Source organism: Cyphomyrmex costatus, unplaced genomic scaffold, assembly GCF_001594065.2.
Source record: "Cyphomyrmex costatus isolate MS0001 unplaced genomic scaffold, Ccosl1.0 scaffold162, whole genome shotgun sequence".
Taxonomy (NCBI): Eukaryota; Metazoa; Arthropoda; class Insecta; order Hymenoptera; family Formicidae; genus Cyphomyrmex; species Cyphomyrmex costatus.
The window spans coordinates 6,150-27,004 of NW_017275632.1; the positions used below are offsets into that span (position 1 = coordinate 6,150).

Sequence of the window (20,855 nt, forward strand, 5' to 3'; positions counted from 1 at the left end):
ATCAGGCTTCAGTAAACAGAGAAAGAACGATCATGTTACTTCTACCTCTCACTTTACCCATCTTTCTACCCCCACCATTGCCATCAGCGGTCCATTCTATATGTCGATGGTTTGCACCCTGACTCCAGCCTTAAGGCGCGTCTACAATAGGGTCCGTAAGCTTAACATAAGCGTAAACGTAAAAGTTGGTTTATTTGAACTTTTACGCCTTTGACTCCGGTTTATAAAAGTTTCATGCAATAGTTTGCATAGAGAAACCATGAGCTACATAACTATATAAAATAAAATATTCGTATTATAATTCAAGAAACATAACAAATTATTGAAAATATTACAAAACATACTTACTATAAAATAAAACAATCGATGTGCCGGCGAGAGAGGCTCACGAAGACTTTTTTTTTGTCAGAGGCTCTTGAACTAATTCAAGTAGTCTTTCAAATTGTGAAACAGTCATTCAAGTAAATTTGAAAAATTGCTCATCATCATGGTTTTTAATAAATTAAAAAAAGAGTATGAAAATGACCATTATGTTTCCGCTGCAATAATAGTGGTCGAATCCAATATTTTCGTTTAGCATTCTTTTTCTTTTTTCTTTGTAATAACTGCATAACAATAGTAGCTAGTTGAATAGTTACAAAACTAATTATTTTAACTCGATAAATATCCATTATTATATAGTTCTGAAATTCCTATATGTATATTGTATAAAAACTTATGTAGTACAGAGGTTAGAATACTCAAATACGAGTTTACGATTTATTATGTTACGTTACGTTTAAGCGGGGAGCACAGACTTTTGCATAACGCATAAACCATATACATAAAGAATTTGATTGGTCCATTGAATCATGCATAAGAAAATGGACCAATGAAATTTCTTATGCACATGCTTTATGCGTTATGCAAAAGTCTGTGCTCCCCGCTTTATGGGCTGCTATTGTAGACAATGCGGATTTCTTATGTTTACGTTTATGTTAAGCTTACGAACACTATTGTAGACGCGCCTTTACGCAGTTACGCGATAAATATGCCACGTGGTATTTTATTCGCACGGTTTCATGTGAATTTACCTCATTGGACTCTAGTTTATAATCCATTTTCGTCTAAATTCCTAGCGCCACTGTGGCGCATATGCGTTGACTAGCGGAACTAAAATATTGAATCGAGTCGAGTCTTTCGTGTGGTGCTGATAGTGCTCCGGTAAACTTCTGCTAAAAGAAATGCGCGCATATTCGTACGATATATTGATAGAGATGTTCGTATAGTACTATTCAAAAAGATTGATTGAGAACAAACTTTATCTTTTGAAGTAATTCACGTGAGAAATTGATCAGTACTTTGTTCGCCATGGATAGAAGAAAAATGTCGTAAGTAGAAAATATGTCGCGACATTGAAGACGCCCAATACTACAACTATGCCCTGTCATCTACCGTTTTGCACACCTTATCGGTTTTAACTCCCTGATGAACTATTCGACTAGTTGATCATCGATGCACTGATTCTTTTGAAGACAGATTAACTGATAATCGTGACATTACAGTAATCCTCACACAACGATTTTTTTTTATCTTTTCACCGGTTGATATTCACCTGTCTATTTCAGCAAAATGTACAGATTTCATAGATATGAAGAAATAATAACATATTTTTTTACTTACACGTACTGAAATTTATACTAATTCACACATCGCGACTGTATGAACATAAGTATAAAAATATTTCGTAATATTTAATCAGTCATTTGATAGGTTACCGTAATTTTTGCGATATTTTTTAGTCTCAACCGTATCATATAATTATACATTTTTTTCTTTTTTTAAAATAATTTTCCTTCTGCATTTGAATTTTTATTGTTATTTGTATTCAAAAATTCTTTGTAATTTAAATGTAAAGATATAAATTAATGTTGAATAGTATCATAAAGTTATTTAAAATATTTTATAAATCTCCAATAAGCAATTTTTTTGTAGTAGTACACTGACGATTTTTCGATATCTTTGAACAAAATATTGCAGTAAACAGTAACAAATGCATTCACAACTACATCTGTTTTTATCAAATCAAACAAAATTGTTAGAGGCAAATGCCTATGCTTAATCATTTTTAAACAAATTATATCATTTAAACAGCTACTAAATTACAAGATTTTGCACGTTTTTAGATTTAATTATGTGTTATTTTATTCCACTGACAGATTCTGTTGTATGTATGCTACTTTCATTTAAATTTATAATAGATATTAAAATTTTGTAAAATTATATCTATTTTCGACAAATTTACATATCTGAATGTTGTATTCGGGATTCAAAATTCTATTTTCTGTTATATTAATGATAACGACTTACTTTTTTATCAAATTGATTAGCTATTAGATTAATTTCGTCAATCATATTATTAAGATTTCTTGATTTACATCTATTTATTTTTTAGTACAGCAGGGGACTCCCTCTATCAAATTTTAGAAGTTCCGAAAACTGCTACTTCAGAAGAAATTAAAAAAACTTATAGAAAATTGGCTCTGAAATATCATCCTGACAAAAATCCTAACAATCCAGAAGCAGCTGAAAAGGTTACTTTATAACTTTTGAAATTATTTATTTATAGAAATATAGAGAAAATACCTCTATTATGAGTTATGGAATTATTTTGAATAATTGTTGAAAGTCTATAGGCAGAATTGATAAAAGTATTAGAGGTCATTTTGAAAGAAATACAATTTAAGATATAAGTGAGCAAATCGCAAAGTCAAAAAATTGTGCATAATATGAGATATCCTATGAAATCAATAAAAAGTGCAAAGTATTAAAGAACTTTATTTAATATTTTTAAAATACAAACAAGCACAATCAGTATACATACAGAAGTGTGTGAAGCTGGTGTATTATTTGGTGGAAACTCACAAAATATTGAGAGTTCTGAATGTATTTTCAATAATTCTATAGTTCTAGATAGATAGAACTAATAATTCTGCCCTCTAAAGTGGAAAAAAGCGAAAGTACAAACTGAGATGCCAGATTCACACAGCGTCTCACTTTGTTCTAGGCAAGTTTTGACAACAGATTCTTGTAGGATTTTAAAAAACAAATAGTTCTACATAAGTTTCAGCAAGAGTTCTAGCGATAAACAGTGTTATTTTCAATTTTTAATAATATTTTATCAAAAAAATTCAATTTTCAGTAATAAAGGTGAGACGCTGTCTAATTCTCGACTGTTCTAACTCCTTTCAAAGAGTTCTGACGATAAAAATTATTTATTAATTTTTCCACTTTAGAGGGCAGAACTATTAGTTTTATCTATCTAGAACTATAGAACTATTGAAAATACATTCACAGAACTCAATATTTTATGAGTTTCCACCAAATGATACGCCAGCTTCACACACACCATACAGAATTAATATGCGATGCATTGTACCGAGAACTCGTCTTCATTTGGAACCAAGCATTGCAGAAACAGGCACTTGATGTTCATTCCAATTTTTCTTTTTATTACTATATACAATTACATTCATATTTCAGCAACGGTTGTCACTCAAGTATAGGTGCATAGATTACTTCATTAGAAGTACCCTGAATATCTCATATTATGTGTTCCAGGCCTTACAGCATTACAAAGCTAACTTCTATAATTAAGGAATTCAGCATATCCCGTATTCTATTAATACGATCTTACCCTATCACTACATGAGGAATTTATTGTCAAATATTTACTTATTAAATAATAAACAAGGTTTAATGATTTATCTCAATGAAACTTGAAGATATCCAACATTCTGAAATCTTTTTTTTACAATGACTACAGGCATGATCTAACAATGAATTTTTTTTACTAAATATAGTTTTCAACCTAAAAGTAATAAAAATTCATAGTGGAATCAATAGATAGAATTTATTAATTTAGTAGAAACGCCGCTATCTCACATATTAGACACTTTCTATCTCTTAATAGGGGGCTTTCCTTTTATATACAATTAAAAAAATGGTTTATAATTTTTGTAACTTGAAAGCATGTAACTCTTATAACTTCTCGAAAAGAAGTTTTTTTATGAACTTAATTTATGTGAATGATTTTCTTAATGTTTTTGTCATTAAGAATTTTGAAATTTATTTTACGATTTCAGCATAAATATGATCTCTTTTAATTGAATATTTACAGTTTAAAGAAATAAATAGGGCACATGCTATACTGACAGATCTAACAAAACGTAATATATATGATAACTATGGATCTCTTGGTCTATACGTCGCAGAGCAGTTTGGGGAAGAGAATGTTAATGCTTACTTTGTTGTCACATCTGGATGGTGCAAGGTAAGAGTATGAATTGTTTGACCAATATTTCATTTTAGTTTATAAAATAATTATTGTATTTATATATTATATTTATAGAAATAATTACATATTATGTTTAATTATTAATTATTTACAATATATACACTATATATATACAAATATGATTTAAATGATTTATATAAATTTTTAAATAGGTTATTTAGAAACAAAGTATATAGCATAGAAAATAACTTAAAAAGTTGATAAGATATAATGTATACGATGATATTATTGTAAATATATTTTTATACATTGTGTCAATTTTTTTATTGCAGGCATTGTTTATAATTTGTGGAATAATTACTGGTTGTTATTGTTGTTGCTGTTGTTGCTGCTGTTGCTATTTCTGTTGCGGTAAATGTAAACCAGCTGCTCCCGAGGATAGTGGTGCATACCATAATTTACAGGTAAAAACATTCATACAGTTTTTATTATTATATCTTGATAGGTTTTTTTACAAATATTAAAACTGCGCTACAAGAAAATTAAATATATATATATATAATGATAAATAGTATGGATAAACAGTATGGAAGAAAAAAGTTTACATTAAGAAATATAGAAAAAGTACATAAGAAGGTTTCTGTTCATAAATTATCATACCAAGCTGACTAAAAAATTTACTGTATCTTTTCTTATTTTTATTGATTTTCTATAAATTCATCTTCAGCATTTAATATTCTAACTGTAATCTTGGATTTCATTATTAAAAAATGTGTATTTTATCATTAAAAATATAGTAAATTTGCATGAATACTGTTTTCTATGGTTCAATCTCTCTCTATAAATGAGACACATTTTAAGATAATTTATAATTATATGCAAATTGTAAACATTACATATTGTATCTCTATCTTTTTATTGTCATTTTTTTATATGCAACTTAGTACCATTTCCTCTTACACATTATTTTTTTGACAATTCCTTTATTTTGTTGAAAAATAGTATACGAGGAATTAAACAAATATATATTATAACATATTATTATACCTACTTGAACTTAATTAAAAATCTGTATCTTTGTATGACGCACATGTAATAATAGAAGCTGAACTTTTATGCAATCAATTATTAAATACGTTATTCAAATATAATCTATATTGTACGAAGAAATAAATATTATTTTTAATTTATATGAAGAGGATAAAAATCTTTAGTTCTTACTGCATATTTAGTATAAATAAATCATATTAATTTGTGATTCACTTATCATCGCTATAACTTTTTAAACTTTCTGTTTAATGTTAATGAATGGATAATGTTTCAAAAATATTTGTAAATATTCTTTCTCTGTGTCATCTCTCCATGAATTCAATGATGTTTTCGATGTTCCTTCTTTAGATACATATCTTTAGATAAATTCAAAAAAATGTCATTTCTTTTCGATATTGAAAATGTTAATATCTTAAGAATGATTTTAAAGATTTGAATATAATTATTAAAGAAATAAACGTGGATATCCTTATTTTCTTCCTGCTTCAAAATTTTATTGACAGTAAAATTGCTAACATATCATTGAAATCACACATATCGTAATATCTGTAATCTTATCTTTAGTCGACAGAAGATATTATCTGTTTAGTAAGTTATTCTAAATTAAACCCATCCAAGTGTTTCTTTGCAAAATATTCTTCTATCTTGCTAAGCCAAATGGAGAAGAAATGAAACAACAAACATTAATACTATCCATAAATTATTATATGTACATGGAAGCGTTATGTCATACCAAAATTGTAAGATTGGTTAGTTGTATCATTAGAAAGACGATGACGTGAACAATCGCAAATAAAAATAATAAAGAGAGTCTTTCGCTCAATAAACTTAGACAAGCTTATTATAAATCCTATATTATATAACAATGGACATTTATAAATTCAGTAATAACAATTAAATGTTATTAATATTAATTCAACTAAATGCAATACGCAAAACATAAACTGTGTAGTTGAATTTAAAAAAACATTGAAACATAACAAATCTAAACTCTATTTATGAGTATATGTATGAATAAATTTCTGGCACACACATAGTTGGAAAGCATGTCAACGAGGAATGAATATCTTAGTAGATATTTTATTGCAAAAACAAACGATTTAAGGAATTCATGCAGCTTACAAATGATCGACGTACGCATAAAAGTTTGTATTTATTTAAAAGCTTGCAAATATATATTTTTGGAGGCACTATAGACGCTTTGTATCAGTTTGGCACAGCTCTTGAAATTTTAATTATAAAAATTTAATACAATATTTCATATGCGTCGTGCACGCACGCACGCATGCACGCACGCGCGCATACGCACACACACAAAGGAATGTCTGAATTAATGGTACTATCAAAAAAATTCTTTTTGGAAAAATGTAGAATAAAATTTTGTCGTAGAATACTTTGTTTCACAACTTGAAGTATAAAAAACTAACAATGACGTATTTTTGCTTTTGTAATCTTTATAAGTGATTTTGTAACTATAAGTAGATTTATATACCAGTAAGTTGTTTCATTCACAGTTGTAATATTTTAATGTGTAAAGTTATGACATTCTATTGTAAAGATGAAAATGATCTTGTATTATTTATAACTTCTTTTGTAATATTTGTTTTATTCAATATTTTTAGTTCATAAAAGGTTTAAGTGAAGGGTAGTTAGAGAGATATATCGAATAATTTTAAATATAAAATGTAAACAAAGTAATCAGTTAAATACAAAAAATATTAGAATATAATTATACCAAATCACTCGTGTACATATCATATGTTTGGCTTGGATTGAGCCTTCGTCAGATGAATGATCAAATGCATCGCAAGAAACGGGGGGTCAAACTATAATGTCTTCGTGTATAGTGATATTATACAAGAAACTATCCGTGAAGACAAATTCGCTGACAGAAGATTGATAAATCAAATGTTGGTCGAATCGATACTCCAGATAGTACTAATGATGTATTTATCGTCAATTTATATTTATTACACGAGTGATTTGGTATAATTATATTCTAATATTTTTTTAACTGATTTCTTTGTTTACATTTTATATTTAAAATTGTTCAATATTTCTCTAACTGCCCTTCACTTAATCCTTTTATTGTCTTGACATCGAGAGCTTTATTTACTAGTTTTTATTTTTTATATTTTTAGTAATTTTTACTCTAAAAAAATTTTTTTTGAACAATCATCCCAGTTTCCATTAGTAATTTGATGATACCTTTTATATGATTGTGTATGTGTATATATGTGTGTGTGTGTGTGTGTGTGTGTGTGTGTGTGTGTGTGTATTTGGAGCACGCCCAGCTTTGTGTACATTTTGATAATTGTTTCTATATATTGATATGAACATAACTGAAATAAACTATCGTTCCAATACATGTAGATAACATCAAATGAATTTTTTATTTTTAAATTTAAAACAATTTCGCATACTAGAATACATAAGTCTAATTTTAGTACTATTGTAGCTAGTTTATTAGATTCCTCTTATTTTCTAATAAAATTATATATATATATATATATTTGATTTTACAGAAAGTCTTACATAGTTTAGCGGTTTTGTTTATGTTATTATTGTATTATAGCGGAACCTGAATCCAGAGGCTGTTGTGACAAATCAACCGCGAGGATTTGGCAAGGTAAGTTTTTATAATACTCGATATTTGAATTGCCTTCATTTTTGCAATAGTAAATTGCTTTCTATATTTTTGTTATTGTTCGATTATGTCGGAACGATTTCTCACAGATTTTGCGCAATAATAGTTTACTTCATCATATTTTGTTATAATATTTGCGTGCACTGCTATTTTTCTTTAGTAAACAATGTAAAATATGAATTATTGTAGTGCCTTATTCCGCACAAATGCATGATGTATTTGTAGTTAATGGCAACTTCTTAGGTGAGTTCATTGTTATTAAACTTTAAAACATATATCAAGATGTTCCAGACTTAACGCACCTGTTAATGACAAATTCGTGAAGTTATTTTGAAATAAAAATTGAATACCATAATGTCCAGGCTAAATATTCTTATAACATAATAAATGTCAAGAATAAGAAATATCAGTAATTTTATTTTTGCCTACTATATTTATATCGATATTAATAAAAGGCAACTTTAGTTTTATTTTTGAATGTTTTACGTTATACCTTATCTGAACACACAAATTTTAAATGATAATAATTCAAAAATTATTATAGCTTCGACATTTTGATATTAGAATTTTAATCTCAAAATAACTTCAGAAATCTACCATTAGCTGGTGGCGCGTTAGGTTTGAAACACCCTGTATATTGACTTTGCTTGTGATTCATAATTCGTAACAGTTTTTTGTATTAAAATTATTAACATTTCAAACCATTATTTAATTTTTTAACAAATAAAGACATTTATCTCTTTTGTGAAAAGCTAAAGAACATTCTTTTAATGAAATATCAATATGTTATACTTATTTTTCTTTTAATAATGCATCTTTACTATTTGGAGATAATTAAATCTTATCATGTATTATTTATGAAAAAATGTGAGATATATTGCAAACATAAATTATTGAGAAATAGGAAGATAAAGGGAGAGGGAGAGAGAGAGAGAGAGAGAGAGAGAACACAAATGCTTTTAATTAATTTAAAAAAATGTTTACCACACACGTATTTTCCTTGTGTTTCATTTATACTGTGCATTTTTTAAATTCCAAAACCACAAGTTCTGCTAATTTGAACATCTTAAGTAAATTTACAATTTAATAATTTATCTTTATTTTTTATTGTAAAATCCAAAGTCTCTTTTTACAATTTCCCCATCTTTTCAATGGCATTTAAACAAGTTAACTTGGTATGACTATAAAAATAGAAACTATTGCATATATTTCAAATGATATTCATGAATTCAAATAATGTTCAAAAAGATTATAAAATATTATATACATATACATTTAAAAGTAAAATAAAGAACAATTTTACAGAATCGATTTAAAGAATTTTAGGTTAAATATTTAACGATTTCTTGATTGTCTTAAGTATAATCTTAAAGATCGTAAGATGTTACAAGCCAATTATGATAGTCTTAATTAGCTTCTCTTAAGACATTACCTAAGCTTGAAACGGTCTTAAAATACAAACCGATTATGACCAGCTTAGATATATAATATGTTGCTCTATTTGTATCTAATTGTGTTAAGTTGACTTAACTTTATTGTAATAATTAATTAGCACTAATCTGAAGTACATAATCCTTTATTTAATATTTTACAATTACAAAAAAGAAAATAGAAATAATTACTGCTCCAAGAAATTAGGGAATCACTTTTTCTCGGTCATTGCCCATTTTTTAATTATAATTACTCAGGGAATAATTAACATTAAAGGGCGACTGTTACCAACGCCGATTAATCGACGATTAACTCAATCAGCAGTGTAACCAACAACAAGTCTGTATATCGTTCTTCCTTATTTCATCTTCGTGACATTAGACACATTTCATTAAATTTAATCATAGTATCTAATTTTTTTAGTTTTAACATGGATGAAGTTATTAATTTTTCACTGTTTGATGAATACGAAGATTATAATCTTATAGTTGGAAATCTACAACGAATTACTATTATAGGCAGACGATATTTATTAAATAAAAGTAATAAGGCTCTATAAGAATAAAATAAATATAATGAATGAATGGCAAAGAGCCAATATAATTTAATAATAATGTTTAATATACTAAAGAAATGTACAACAGACGTTTCGACACCGATCGGGTCATTCTTAATGTTAATATAAAAAATTAATAATAATAAAATGTACAGATAATGTATTTTGCAATAATTTATCATATTAAAGTTCTTATCATATTAAAATTGATATACTTCTTAATCGTCAAAGGTATAAAAATTAATAATCTTAAATCTCATTGTAGTAAATTAAGCGATATATATTTATTACTTTTATCACAGTTAAGTAGGAACGTACAGTAGAGATACAAATATATCATAAAGAGATATGGTTGAGAACGATACACAGTCTTGCTGTTGGCTACACTTCTGATTGAGTTAATCGTTGATTAAGTTAATCGGCGTTGGTAACAGAGTCGCCCTAAAAAATGTATAATAAAGTAAAATATTTGTGAAGGGTGAAATTTCTATTATAAAATACTTCTGAATTTTTACTGAACTAAATACTCGAAGACATGATTAGTTTTGAATAAGAAAGTGTTTAAGATATTCATAATCTTGAAGTTTGCGATTTTCCATCACATGAAAAGTTAACGAGCATGATCATAAAATATGCAATTTCATCTTTTAAATAAAAAAAATTACCCTATGACAATATTATATTACTTATCTGCATTTGTGTAACCCGATGTGCATCGCCATCGATAATAACAAACTTATTAGAAGAAGCATTACATCAAATTTAGAAATAAATTTCTTAATCTGAAAAGTACATAAACATAAAATTAAAATTGCACGAGATAATAGGCGAAAAAAAGTGGCAATACATTTTACTGAAAAAAGTATTTCACATATATGGAGGGGAGGGCACACACACACGTTGTGTAAACAAACAATCCCCGTAATGCTGTAATGGCATACCAGATTACGCAAATGCAGATGATATCGTTTTACCGTGGTGGAAGAAGATAAGACAACTTGAGGTGTAGAGCTAAAATGCGCAGTAGGACCATAATTCGGACCAAAATTTAATTGCTTAACTAATTTCTGTAAATTGCCGTTATGCGCATTGTTTCACTTGTCTCCTTCCACCATGTGTTCTACAATTATCATAAAATAGGAACTATTTAAATTGCAATTCGTCAAATATAATATTATCAAGGGCAATTTTTTTTTATTTGAAAGAGTACATTGTATAGTTTAAAATAGTTTCAATAAATATGCTCATCAATTTTTTGTTATGCTGTGGAAAACCGAAAATTTTTTAATATTATATATAGATATCCGACGCTATCCTTATTCAAAGCTGATCACGCCTTCGATAATTTAGTCGAGTAAAAATTGATCAAGAATATCTTATAATAGATTCTTTAATTAAGGATCTAAATTTTTAATTTGAAAACCCTTTTTTACATTAATTATTCACTGATTAATTAGTTTAAAAATGAACAAAAATTAATCAAAAGAGAGTTATCTCTTAATTTTTTTAAGCAATGTATTTATTTGCGGTAATTTATCGCAATATTAAAAAATAAAAATTAAATTCTTATAACGTGCAAGAAATATAAAATATATTTCAAATAACTCTATTCTGTATAATTAAATGAGAGATATTATATTTTCCGATATACACTTTCATAGGAAGAAGAAAGCGATGATGATGCTGTGACAACTCAACCTCAGAGCAGTGCATCGCAAAATGCATCTAATATACAGCAACCAATATTTGCAATGCCTGCACCAGGATCAGCAGCACCAACGTCAACGGCTAACGAAAACACGAACCTAAACAGCGGCGGCGATCGTGTGATTTATACAACTGGTATTACGAGTTCTTGAAAATCCATATTATAAATTTTATCTTATTGCTATTGATCATCCACGTCTCTCGTTTAAAATTCATTCATTTTATTTTTTCTTGCCTACCTTTTTTTATTAATTAATATACTTTATTACTTCTTTATATCAATAGCAATTTTAAAGTACATAGAAAAAGACGTTAACAAAGATGGTAAAATAATTTTTTAATTGTGCTAATGTTTCTTATATGTTTAGTGATGATTATTTAAAATTTAAATTACAAGTATATATATATATATAATATAAACAAGGTCATTACTGAAAGACGTACATAAAATTTATCGATGATTATACTCCTTTATGTTCCAACAAAACAATGTAAAACTTTACCAATATCCTGTTTTAGTTTTTTTTTCATATAGATTATTCACCAATTCGCCGCAAATAAAAATTATAAAATTGTATTGGAAAAGTGATGCATGCTTCTTTGAATGCAGATTTTTATTCTTAACAATAGAAAGGTATTTCAACAGAATGAGAAAACGTGAACATCTTATGTTCCTCTGAAAAATGATATTAGATATTTTTTTAAAGAGTTTGTATTTATCGCGATTCTTAATATAATTAGTGTAGCAAACAAATTAGTTACTCGAATATATACTGTAGCTAGTTGTTTTATCATGAACGCGCGCGAGCGCACACCACGCACACACATACACGTGCGCGCCATATATCACATGATTTTATACACTGGTATACACTCTAAAGTATACGTATAATATAAATATACGTATCGAAGAAATAAGAATACGCGCTCATGATGTATATTTTTACATCATAGATACGCTTAGTGATAGCGCAAGATACAGTTTCCTAATTCTTAATGTACAAAATTTATACATAAACAAAAAGAAATAATATATACATTTCTGTTACAAAAGATTCTAAATTGGCCAAAAATCAGTAAAAAATTGTCTCTAGTCTTTCAAAATCATCAAAGATGTTCTTTACTAACAGACTTATTTAATTTTTTTCCTAAAAAATATTCCAGTTTGCTAATTTTTTTATATCGTTCATCTTTATAATTAAGTTTTAAATCTTGTTTGAAGTAAACTCTGTTTAAAATTAATAAAAGAATATAATTTTATTTGAAGTCTAGAAACTTTTACCTTTCTTGTTTGTAATTCAAAAATTGTATGATACTTTGATCTTTTCACCAAAAAAAGACCGATTTAAATTAATCCAAAGAATTTAACATTCAAAAATATCAATGATTTTAAGACATCCTATGTACACGCACGCACGCGCACACACACACACACACACACACACACACACACACACACACACACGCAAATATATAAGTATTTATGTACATCTATAGAAATGAGTAGAATCACTGAACGATTAATTGATTGATGTATATATAGATAATATAGTTTTTATGCTATTGTTATATCAACCTTGTTGCACTTTTGCACATTTAAATATTTCAAGAGTATTACAATATTCAAACTCTTTAATTTATATAATTTTCCACATCAACGATCATAGTATTTATTTTAAGAAATACTAAAATTATTTTAATTTACGATTTGTATAAATGTTTAAATAATTGTTTATATAAATCATTATTTTTGTCATGGATAAATATACACTACATGATTGTACTCTTCGTTATAATTTTTTTATCGTTATTTTCATTCCATCCTACATTTGCATTTTTGCTATCAATGAAATTTTTACTTATTTTCTCTTTATCCTAAACTTTTTATTTTATTTATTATTAGTATTTATTCCTGTTCCTAATATTTTTTTCATTGTGTACAGCGATTTTCATATTAACTCGAAAATCACGTTTTCTTATTATAGTTTTGTATCACTTTCAAAATAAGGAAGCGATATATGTATGTACACACGCACACAAATATTCGAGTCAAATATACCAATTATTATTACTTTTAGCGGAGAGAAACCTGAGAGTGGACATCTCGGCCTTTTTCGTATACAGCAAACTTCTACTACTAGGGGACTACTACAATGTTTACGGTTTTATGATTCTTTTCCATATTATTACGTGAGTTATACACAGACGAATAATCAAAGTTGATTGATCATCCTTGTCTAACCCACGTAATAGAAAAGAACCATAAAAACGCGAATATTTCCCTACAAGGTTTAATACACAAAAAAAGCCGGGATGTCTACTCTCGCAGGTTTCTTTCTATTTTTAATAACAAATAGCAATAAATTGCATCAAAATTTATATAAAGATGACATTTATTGGGTACACAAGTAAGTTTTAAAGCGTTTTTTATGTAATGCATAATTTAAACTTAGAATTCAAATATTTTTGCGTTCTTTTGATATGTGGTGGCGCTTAATGTGTATCTACTATTAAAAAAAACAATTAACTTCACACAATTGGAAAATGATGAGCCACAAGCAATTTATTCGACACTGCGTTCGATATTCATCAAAGAATTTCATCAAGGAAAAAGCTGTGCTAAAGCATATGAATCAATTTGTTCTGTTCTTGGAGACTATGTTGTATCCAAAAGTACGTGTGAATTTTGGTGTAGGCGATTTAAACAGGATGATTTGGTAGCGATAGAGAAAGTAGTTCTCTATTCTGCTCCTCAGAAGGTTACAGAGACAATCAATTGCAAACATTACTCGATCAAAACACATGCAAAAAGAACTTGCACAGCAACTTAGAGTAACTCAACAAGATATTTCAATTTATTTACGGCAGATGGGAAAGATTCTGAAGGAAGGAAAGTGGGTCCCGCATGGATTAAGTGTAAAAAACCAAAATAATCGTCTTGAGAAGTGTTTGAATCTGTACAATAACAACATAGAAAATTTTTCTTGTGGAAAATCGTGACTGGTGATGAAAAGTGTATTTTTTACAATAATCCTAAAAAGAGAAAACATTATTTTGATCCAGGACAACCCACTACATCAATGCCAAAACGCAACATCCGTAGCAGCAAAGTTATGCTGTGCATCTTGTGAGATATGAAGGGTGTGCTATGTTTTGAGCTGCTCCACCCGAATGAAACGGTTAACAGTAATCGCTACAGTCAACAATTGATCCGTTTAAATCAAGAAATCGAACGAAATCGTCCATTTACTGGCAAAGGAAAACGTCCCGTGAAATTGCTTCATAACAATGTTAGGCCTCATGTTGGTAAACCTGTAAAGGAAACGTTGCTAGCGCTTTATTGGGAAATTCTACCGCACCCGACGTATAGCCCAGACATAGTTTCTTCAGATTATCATTTATTCCTGTCAATGCAAAATGCCTTGTCCGGTGTATACTTTCGAGCATTTGAAGAAGTGCGAAAATGGGTGAATAATTTTATTGTAAAGACGAAACCTTTTTCGCTTCTGAAATTCGCAAGCTGCCCGAAAGATGGCTAAAGGTCATAAATAATGACGGGGATTATTTTGATAATTAAATGTGTTTTTGTTTTTAAATAAATAAATATTAAATTTCGTTAAAAAAAACGCTATAAAACTTATTTGTACACCTAATAATATACATCTGATCGCTTTAGTCACCATAAAGAACGCAAATTTGTCTGATACTAAATATATCGACACGCATACCAAATTTTCCTTGTATGTAATATAAATATGACTCATATATGTATATTCTCGTATCTCATATGAATTTATTTATTTTTATTTGTTTTCATAAATTTTAAAAACGCACCAAAAAAGATACAATAAATACTTATCCAATTATAATCTTATGTTAATATATTTTTCTATTTGTTTATGTTCCCCTTGGATAATCAAGTTTTTATTTCAAAAAATTAGACATTTGTACTTTGCCAAAAAACATATAGAATGTATATATTTTTATTTTAAGTAATTTGATTTTATGTATCTCTGTTGTGCGTGAGTGCGTGCGTGCGTGCGTGCGTGTACTATGAGTATTACACATATTCAGGAAATGCGGAGTTATTTTTTTAAGGTAACTATAGTTACTGTTACTTTATTTCCAAATCAAAAAAGTTAATTAGTTATCTTTACTAGTTGGATTCTAAGTAACTTTATTACCGTTACTTAAAAAATAACAATCTGTTACTTTTTCATTACTCTTTTCATACTGAAATAATATATGTATTAAATAAGATCAATCTAAAAAATGTTGAAATATCTTTTACTTAAATATTAATAAAAGCAACAAAACAAAAATGATACTAAACTGATACATGAAAACACAACTAAAAAGAGAAATACTTTTTCGGTTTAAACTACAGCTTTGTACATATAATCGTATTTCAGACTGAATTTACATATGCAATGTATATACACATTTAGTTTTACAAACTATACGCCGATTAAATTTTCAATCTCGAAATTGGACTAAAATGATATTTTTTACAATAAATTTTGTAATACATGGCATGATTACTTTCGTCATTAAGGTGGATATTCATATAATCGATTCTTATATTTAAGACCATCTTAAGTACAATTTTAGGCTCTGGATACAATGCGAGGGAATAGCGATAACGATAGGAATAACACGGTTTCAACCAATCAGGAATCGGATACACATCTCAATATCCGAAAAATCAAAATTTTGGATTCGGCAATAACTACGCAAATTTATTTCTACTTTTTCAATTTCTTGGGAACACATAATACACATTTTATCTGATTAAAATCATATTATTCCTATCATTATCGCTATTCCCTCGCATTGTGTCTGGGACTTTAAATTGTCATTCTAACCCAAACAAAGTTATATTAACATTTTAAGATGTATGGTCTTAAAATAAAAACGGGTTATGAATATCGGCCTGAATATTGGTATTTATATATTTATAAAGTTCGTTTTTATGTTAATACAGCTCTCAGTGATTGGTTTATGGCATTCTCATTAAGACGTCATCAATCAATCATAAAGCCATATTAACGTCTTAAAACAATCTTGAAAAATAAAAACGAAATTATTTAAATACCCTCCAAAGATTGAAGACTGAATATATAAAAAATAATTATGTCATAAATTCAAAATACAATAATATGATATGCAAGGCTTATAAAGAAATTCGGTCTAAATTGAACAGTAATAAGATGTTTTTATAAAATAAATTTCGAGTTTACAATGTTAGTACAGCATAAAAATAAAAATATATAAAGAATGTAATATAAAAAAATAATATGATATCGAACGTTTCGGAACTCACGGGTCCCTCTTCAGCGATTCTTGAAGATGTTACAAAGTCATAGAAATGATAATCTTACGGTCTAAGCGACATGGTGTGGTACAAATTATTTCGAATAAATTGATTCTCCTATTTTTTGTGAGTGTGGAAATTGTGTAATAAAATGTGTGAAAACAGGAGCATCTTTACGTATTCGCCTGATTCTATTAGGCGCAAGTGTTACAATCGGTCATCCAATCGTTTAACGAGCAATTTTCCGTTTCTCTGATTAAACACACACTCATCTAATTATTTAACAAAACCGTCAACTTTTAAGTTCAATATTTTGCTGCGTTAGAATTTTTGTATACTTGAAAAGGGCTTAAATATAAGGCCAAAATATATAGCGTAATGTATTATATTTTTGTAGCATGAAATGTATTAATTTTTTTCTATTTTTTTATATTTAAATTTAATACACACACACTTATATTGACTTAATTACGGAGGTTCTTTTATTGTTTTTAGACTCTTTATAAGCCTTATATATCATATTATTGTATTTTGAATATTAAGAATCCTGTAACTTTTTATCTATTTATAAATTTAAAATATGGAAAGTAACAATAAAAGTAATTATAAGATTCGCTACCAAAAAAATATAACTGCATTACCGTTGTAATTACAGAAAGAGAAAGGACCTCGCAGCATTTTTATGGGAAAATGTTTTTCTGCAGATGTGACTCATTTTTGGATATGTGTAGTTCTAATTTTTCTGAATAAATGTCTCAATGCGCATAACCTGATCCTATGAGCCATTTCCGCGCTACAAGCCTTAAAAGATTCAGATTTAACATGTTCAAGTACAGTAGTATCCAAATATACAAGCTTCAGCCGAATAATATGTAAAAGCGGGCGCGACGTGATTCCTTATGAAAAAAACAAACAAAATATATAGAATAAAATTTTTCGATTTTCTGCTCAGTTTTCGAGAAAATCGAGTTTGAAAATCCACTGGGTACGTATGCTGTTACGGCTAAGCTATTGTGGGATCCTCAAATCTACTGTGAGATACACACACACCAGAGAGGGTTTGGAATCATTAAATATTAAGGAAGTAAAGAATAGTCCTTACTTCTATTGACACACTCGCACGGTACATTCCGAATCTGGACCTTTCAAGGTTTGTAGCATGGAAACGTCTCATAGGATCAGGTTGTACCCATTGAGACATTTGTTCAGAATAAAGAGAACTAAACATATCTAAAAATAAGCCAAATCTGTAGAAAGAATTTAGAAACATTTTTCCTATAAGAATGCTACGGGATCTTTTAACAAAATTACCAGTTAGTTACCAAAAAAAAGTAAAATTACTTGTAACGGTAACTGCAATATAAGTAACAAATTATTTTCATTTCCTGCACATATTATATTCCAATTTAATTTAAACATTACCAATGAATACTTATGAATTTTTTCATAAAATCGTGTATAATACCATTACTAAGTAATAATAATAATAATGATGATGGTGATGAAAGAATATATATATATATATGTAGGTATATTGCACGTGCACACATATATATTTATGTATATATATATATATATATATATTATATATTTATAAAGTTATAATATTTTGTAGAATTTAATAGAAAATTCATCATTTTAACTAATTTAAAGAAATAGGATTATCAGTCATGATAAAATATTATATTTGCTATATAACTATTATACTTGTGAAAAATACAATATCATATTTAATTATTTACTAACCTAGGAGGTAATATAAGTTTGTTCTTTAAAAGTACATGCTGATAGTAAAATAAATAAGAAATGCTTTACGTTAATCTCTCTCTGTTTTATCACTAATAAAATATTTTAATGTAGCGGCTGCCACAAATCCATTCATAGGAGCCAATGCACCTGCAAGTGATACCGGACCAACCAGATGGTAGACTGAAAACGTAAAAAACTCGTAATAAATATTGAATTCATATTTATAGTACCGGATCTCTACAATAGCTCATTAACATACTTAGATAATAAGAGTTTAATCATCGTCTTAATAAAATAGATGGTGATCAGTTTAACGCTATAACTCTCTCTTGTCCGTTTCTTTTTGGTATATACCATATTGTAGCAAATTATTTTATAAACTGTTATTACGTTAGATTTAGATGATTTTGCGATATAGATATATATTATAATTATATATGTAATTTAATAGCGCGATCTTCCACTGTATAGAAAACTATACCATTTTACAATTTTCTTGTACACGAATGGAAGAATACGCTTTATACTTGAATTTTTCCAATTTGTAATGTATTTAATTTTCATTTTATAATAGAAAAATTTTCAAAAGATTAGCACATATACAAGCAAAAAATGAAATAAGATGAAGCCTTGATAAGAAATATGAATTCTTATTATCAAATATGAATCACACACAGCTGTAACATATTATATCTTTTTCTTCTCTCTGGAATATTTGCCTATATTTATCTTTATAGTTATCTTAATCCGATTACTCGTCTTTAAGTTTTTGATATATAATATTTAAATATATTGTTATAATTATCTATATACAGAATGTAGAAAACAAGGTTTGAATAATACAGAAACTCTTTTTATAATAAATTCCAAATTGGCTGCTCGTTAGAGGCCTAATTATGTTGTTTAACATTTAATACTTATCTAAAATGTAGTTAATGAGCTCCTGCTTTTTGACATTCAGATTAAAATAAAAAACCTTCTTTTTTAATGTAAATATAATATTGATCATATGTCGCCATATATTTATTATTAAATTTAAAAAAAAATGCGCAGTTGTGTAAAAGAAAATTGATTCAAGTTTATTTTTAAAAATACTATATGAACAATTGTGTGTGTGTATATATATATATATATATGTGTGTGTGTGTATGTGTGTGTGTGTGTGTGTATGTGTGTGTGTGTGTGTGTATGTGGGGGGGGAGTGTGCGCGCACTCATGTATATAAACAGGATGTCTGGAATTTAAATGTCAAAACTTCGGGAATGTGTAGAGAATCGATAAACTGAGAAAAAAAGTCTTTTAGAGATATACTCGTTTTCGCTTCGTTTTGGAGAAAATCGCAAAAAAAACATAGTTTTTGTTTTAATACTTTTTTTTATTATTTATTTATGTTGTATTTATTTATTTGCTTAATGTAGATATTATTTAAAATGTTAGTCTCTTGCAGGAATGCAAGCGTATCATCAGTACAGACAGCTCGTGTTGCAGCCAAACACTGGTGATATTTAGTGCACTGCAGCTTCGATTCGATTTCTCAATTGTTCTTTTGAATTAATTGACAACGAATAAACTTCCTCCCTACTGAAAAAAATCGCATTACAAAATTACATAATGAAATCATGTAATTAAAACAGGTAAATTACGTAACGGATTATTCTAAATCAGTACGTGATTTTTTTTAAATCATAATTTGAAAAGTCACACAATGATATGTTTTTTTTTTTATTCCTATTATTTAATTCTTTAAAATTCAATAACTTTAAAATTACATAACAGATGATATTATTTCTAATATCATATGATTTTTTAAATTACGTGATTTTAAAAAATAAGATAATAATTTGGAACAATCCATTATGTAATTTACTTGTTTTAATTATATGATTTCGTTATGTAACTTTGTGGTGTAATTTTTTTCAGTAGGGCTACTTTAAGACTCTGCACAAAGAAATCCAGTAATATCAGACCAGGTAATCGGGGTGGTCCTCCCCTCCCAAGACAATATTCCTTTGCATTCAAGAACGAAGCAACTGTAATGTTTTGTCATTTTTGCGATTTTCTCCAAAACGGAGTAAAAACGAGTATATTTCTACTTTTTTTTTCTAATTTATCGATTCTCTACACA

At 27.9% G+C, this 20,855-nt stretch overlaps 1 protein-coding gene across 2 annotated transcripts; it reads left to right on the forward strand.

Annotated features, from left to right (window-relative positions):
• Positions 1–1,193: 1,193 nt before the first annotated feature.
• On the forward strand, positions 1,194–18,955 carry LOC108771594 (dnaJ homolog subfamily C member 5). 2 transcript variants are annotated; one of them, XM_018536917.1, is made up of 7 exons: positions 1,194–1,370; positions 2,435–2,573; positions 4,160–4,312; positions 4,609–4,740; positions 7,902–7,955; positions 11,622–11,802; positions 18,842–18,951. In XM_018536917.1, exons 1-7 carry the CDS (start codon positions 1,351–1,353, stop codon positions 18,907–18,909), a joined length of 747 nt encoding a protein of 248 aa, XP_018392419.1. In that variant the 5' UTR covers positions 1,194–1,350; the 3' UTR covers positions 18,910–18,951. The 2 variants fall into 2 exon arrangements, with proteins under 2 accessions (XP_018392419.1, XP_018392420.1); XM_018536918.1 differs by lacking the exon at positions 7,902–7,955 and having other exon boundaries at positions 18,842–18,955.
• The last annotated feature ends 1,900 nt before the right edge of the window (positions 18,956–20,855 follow it).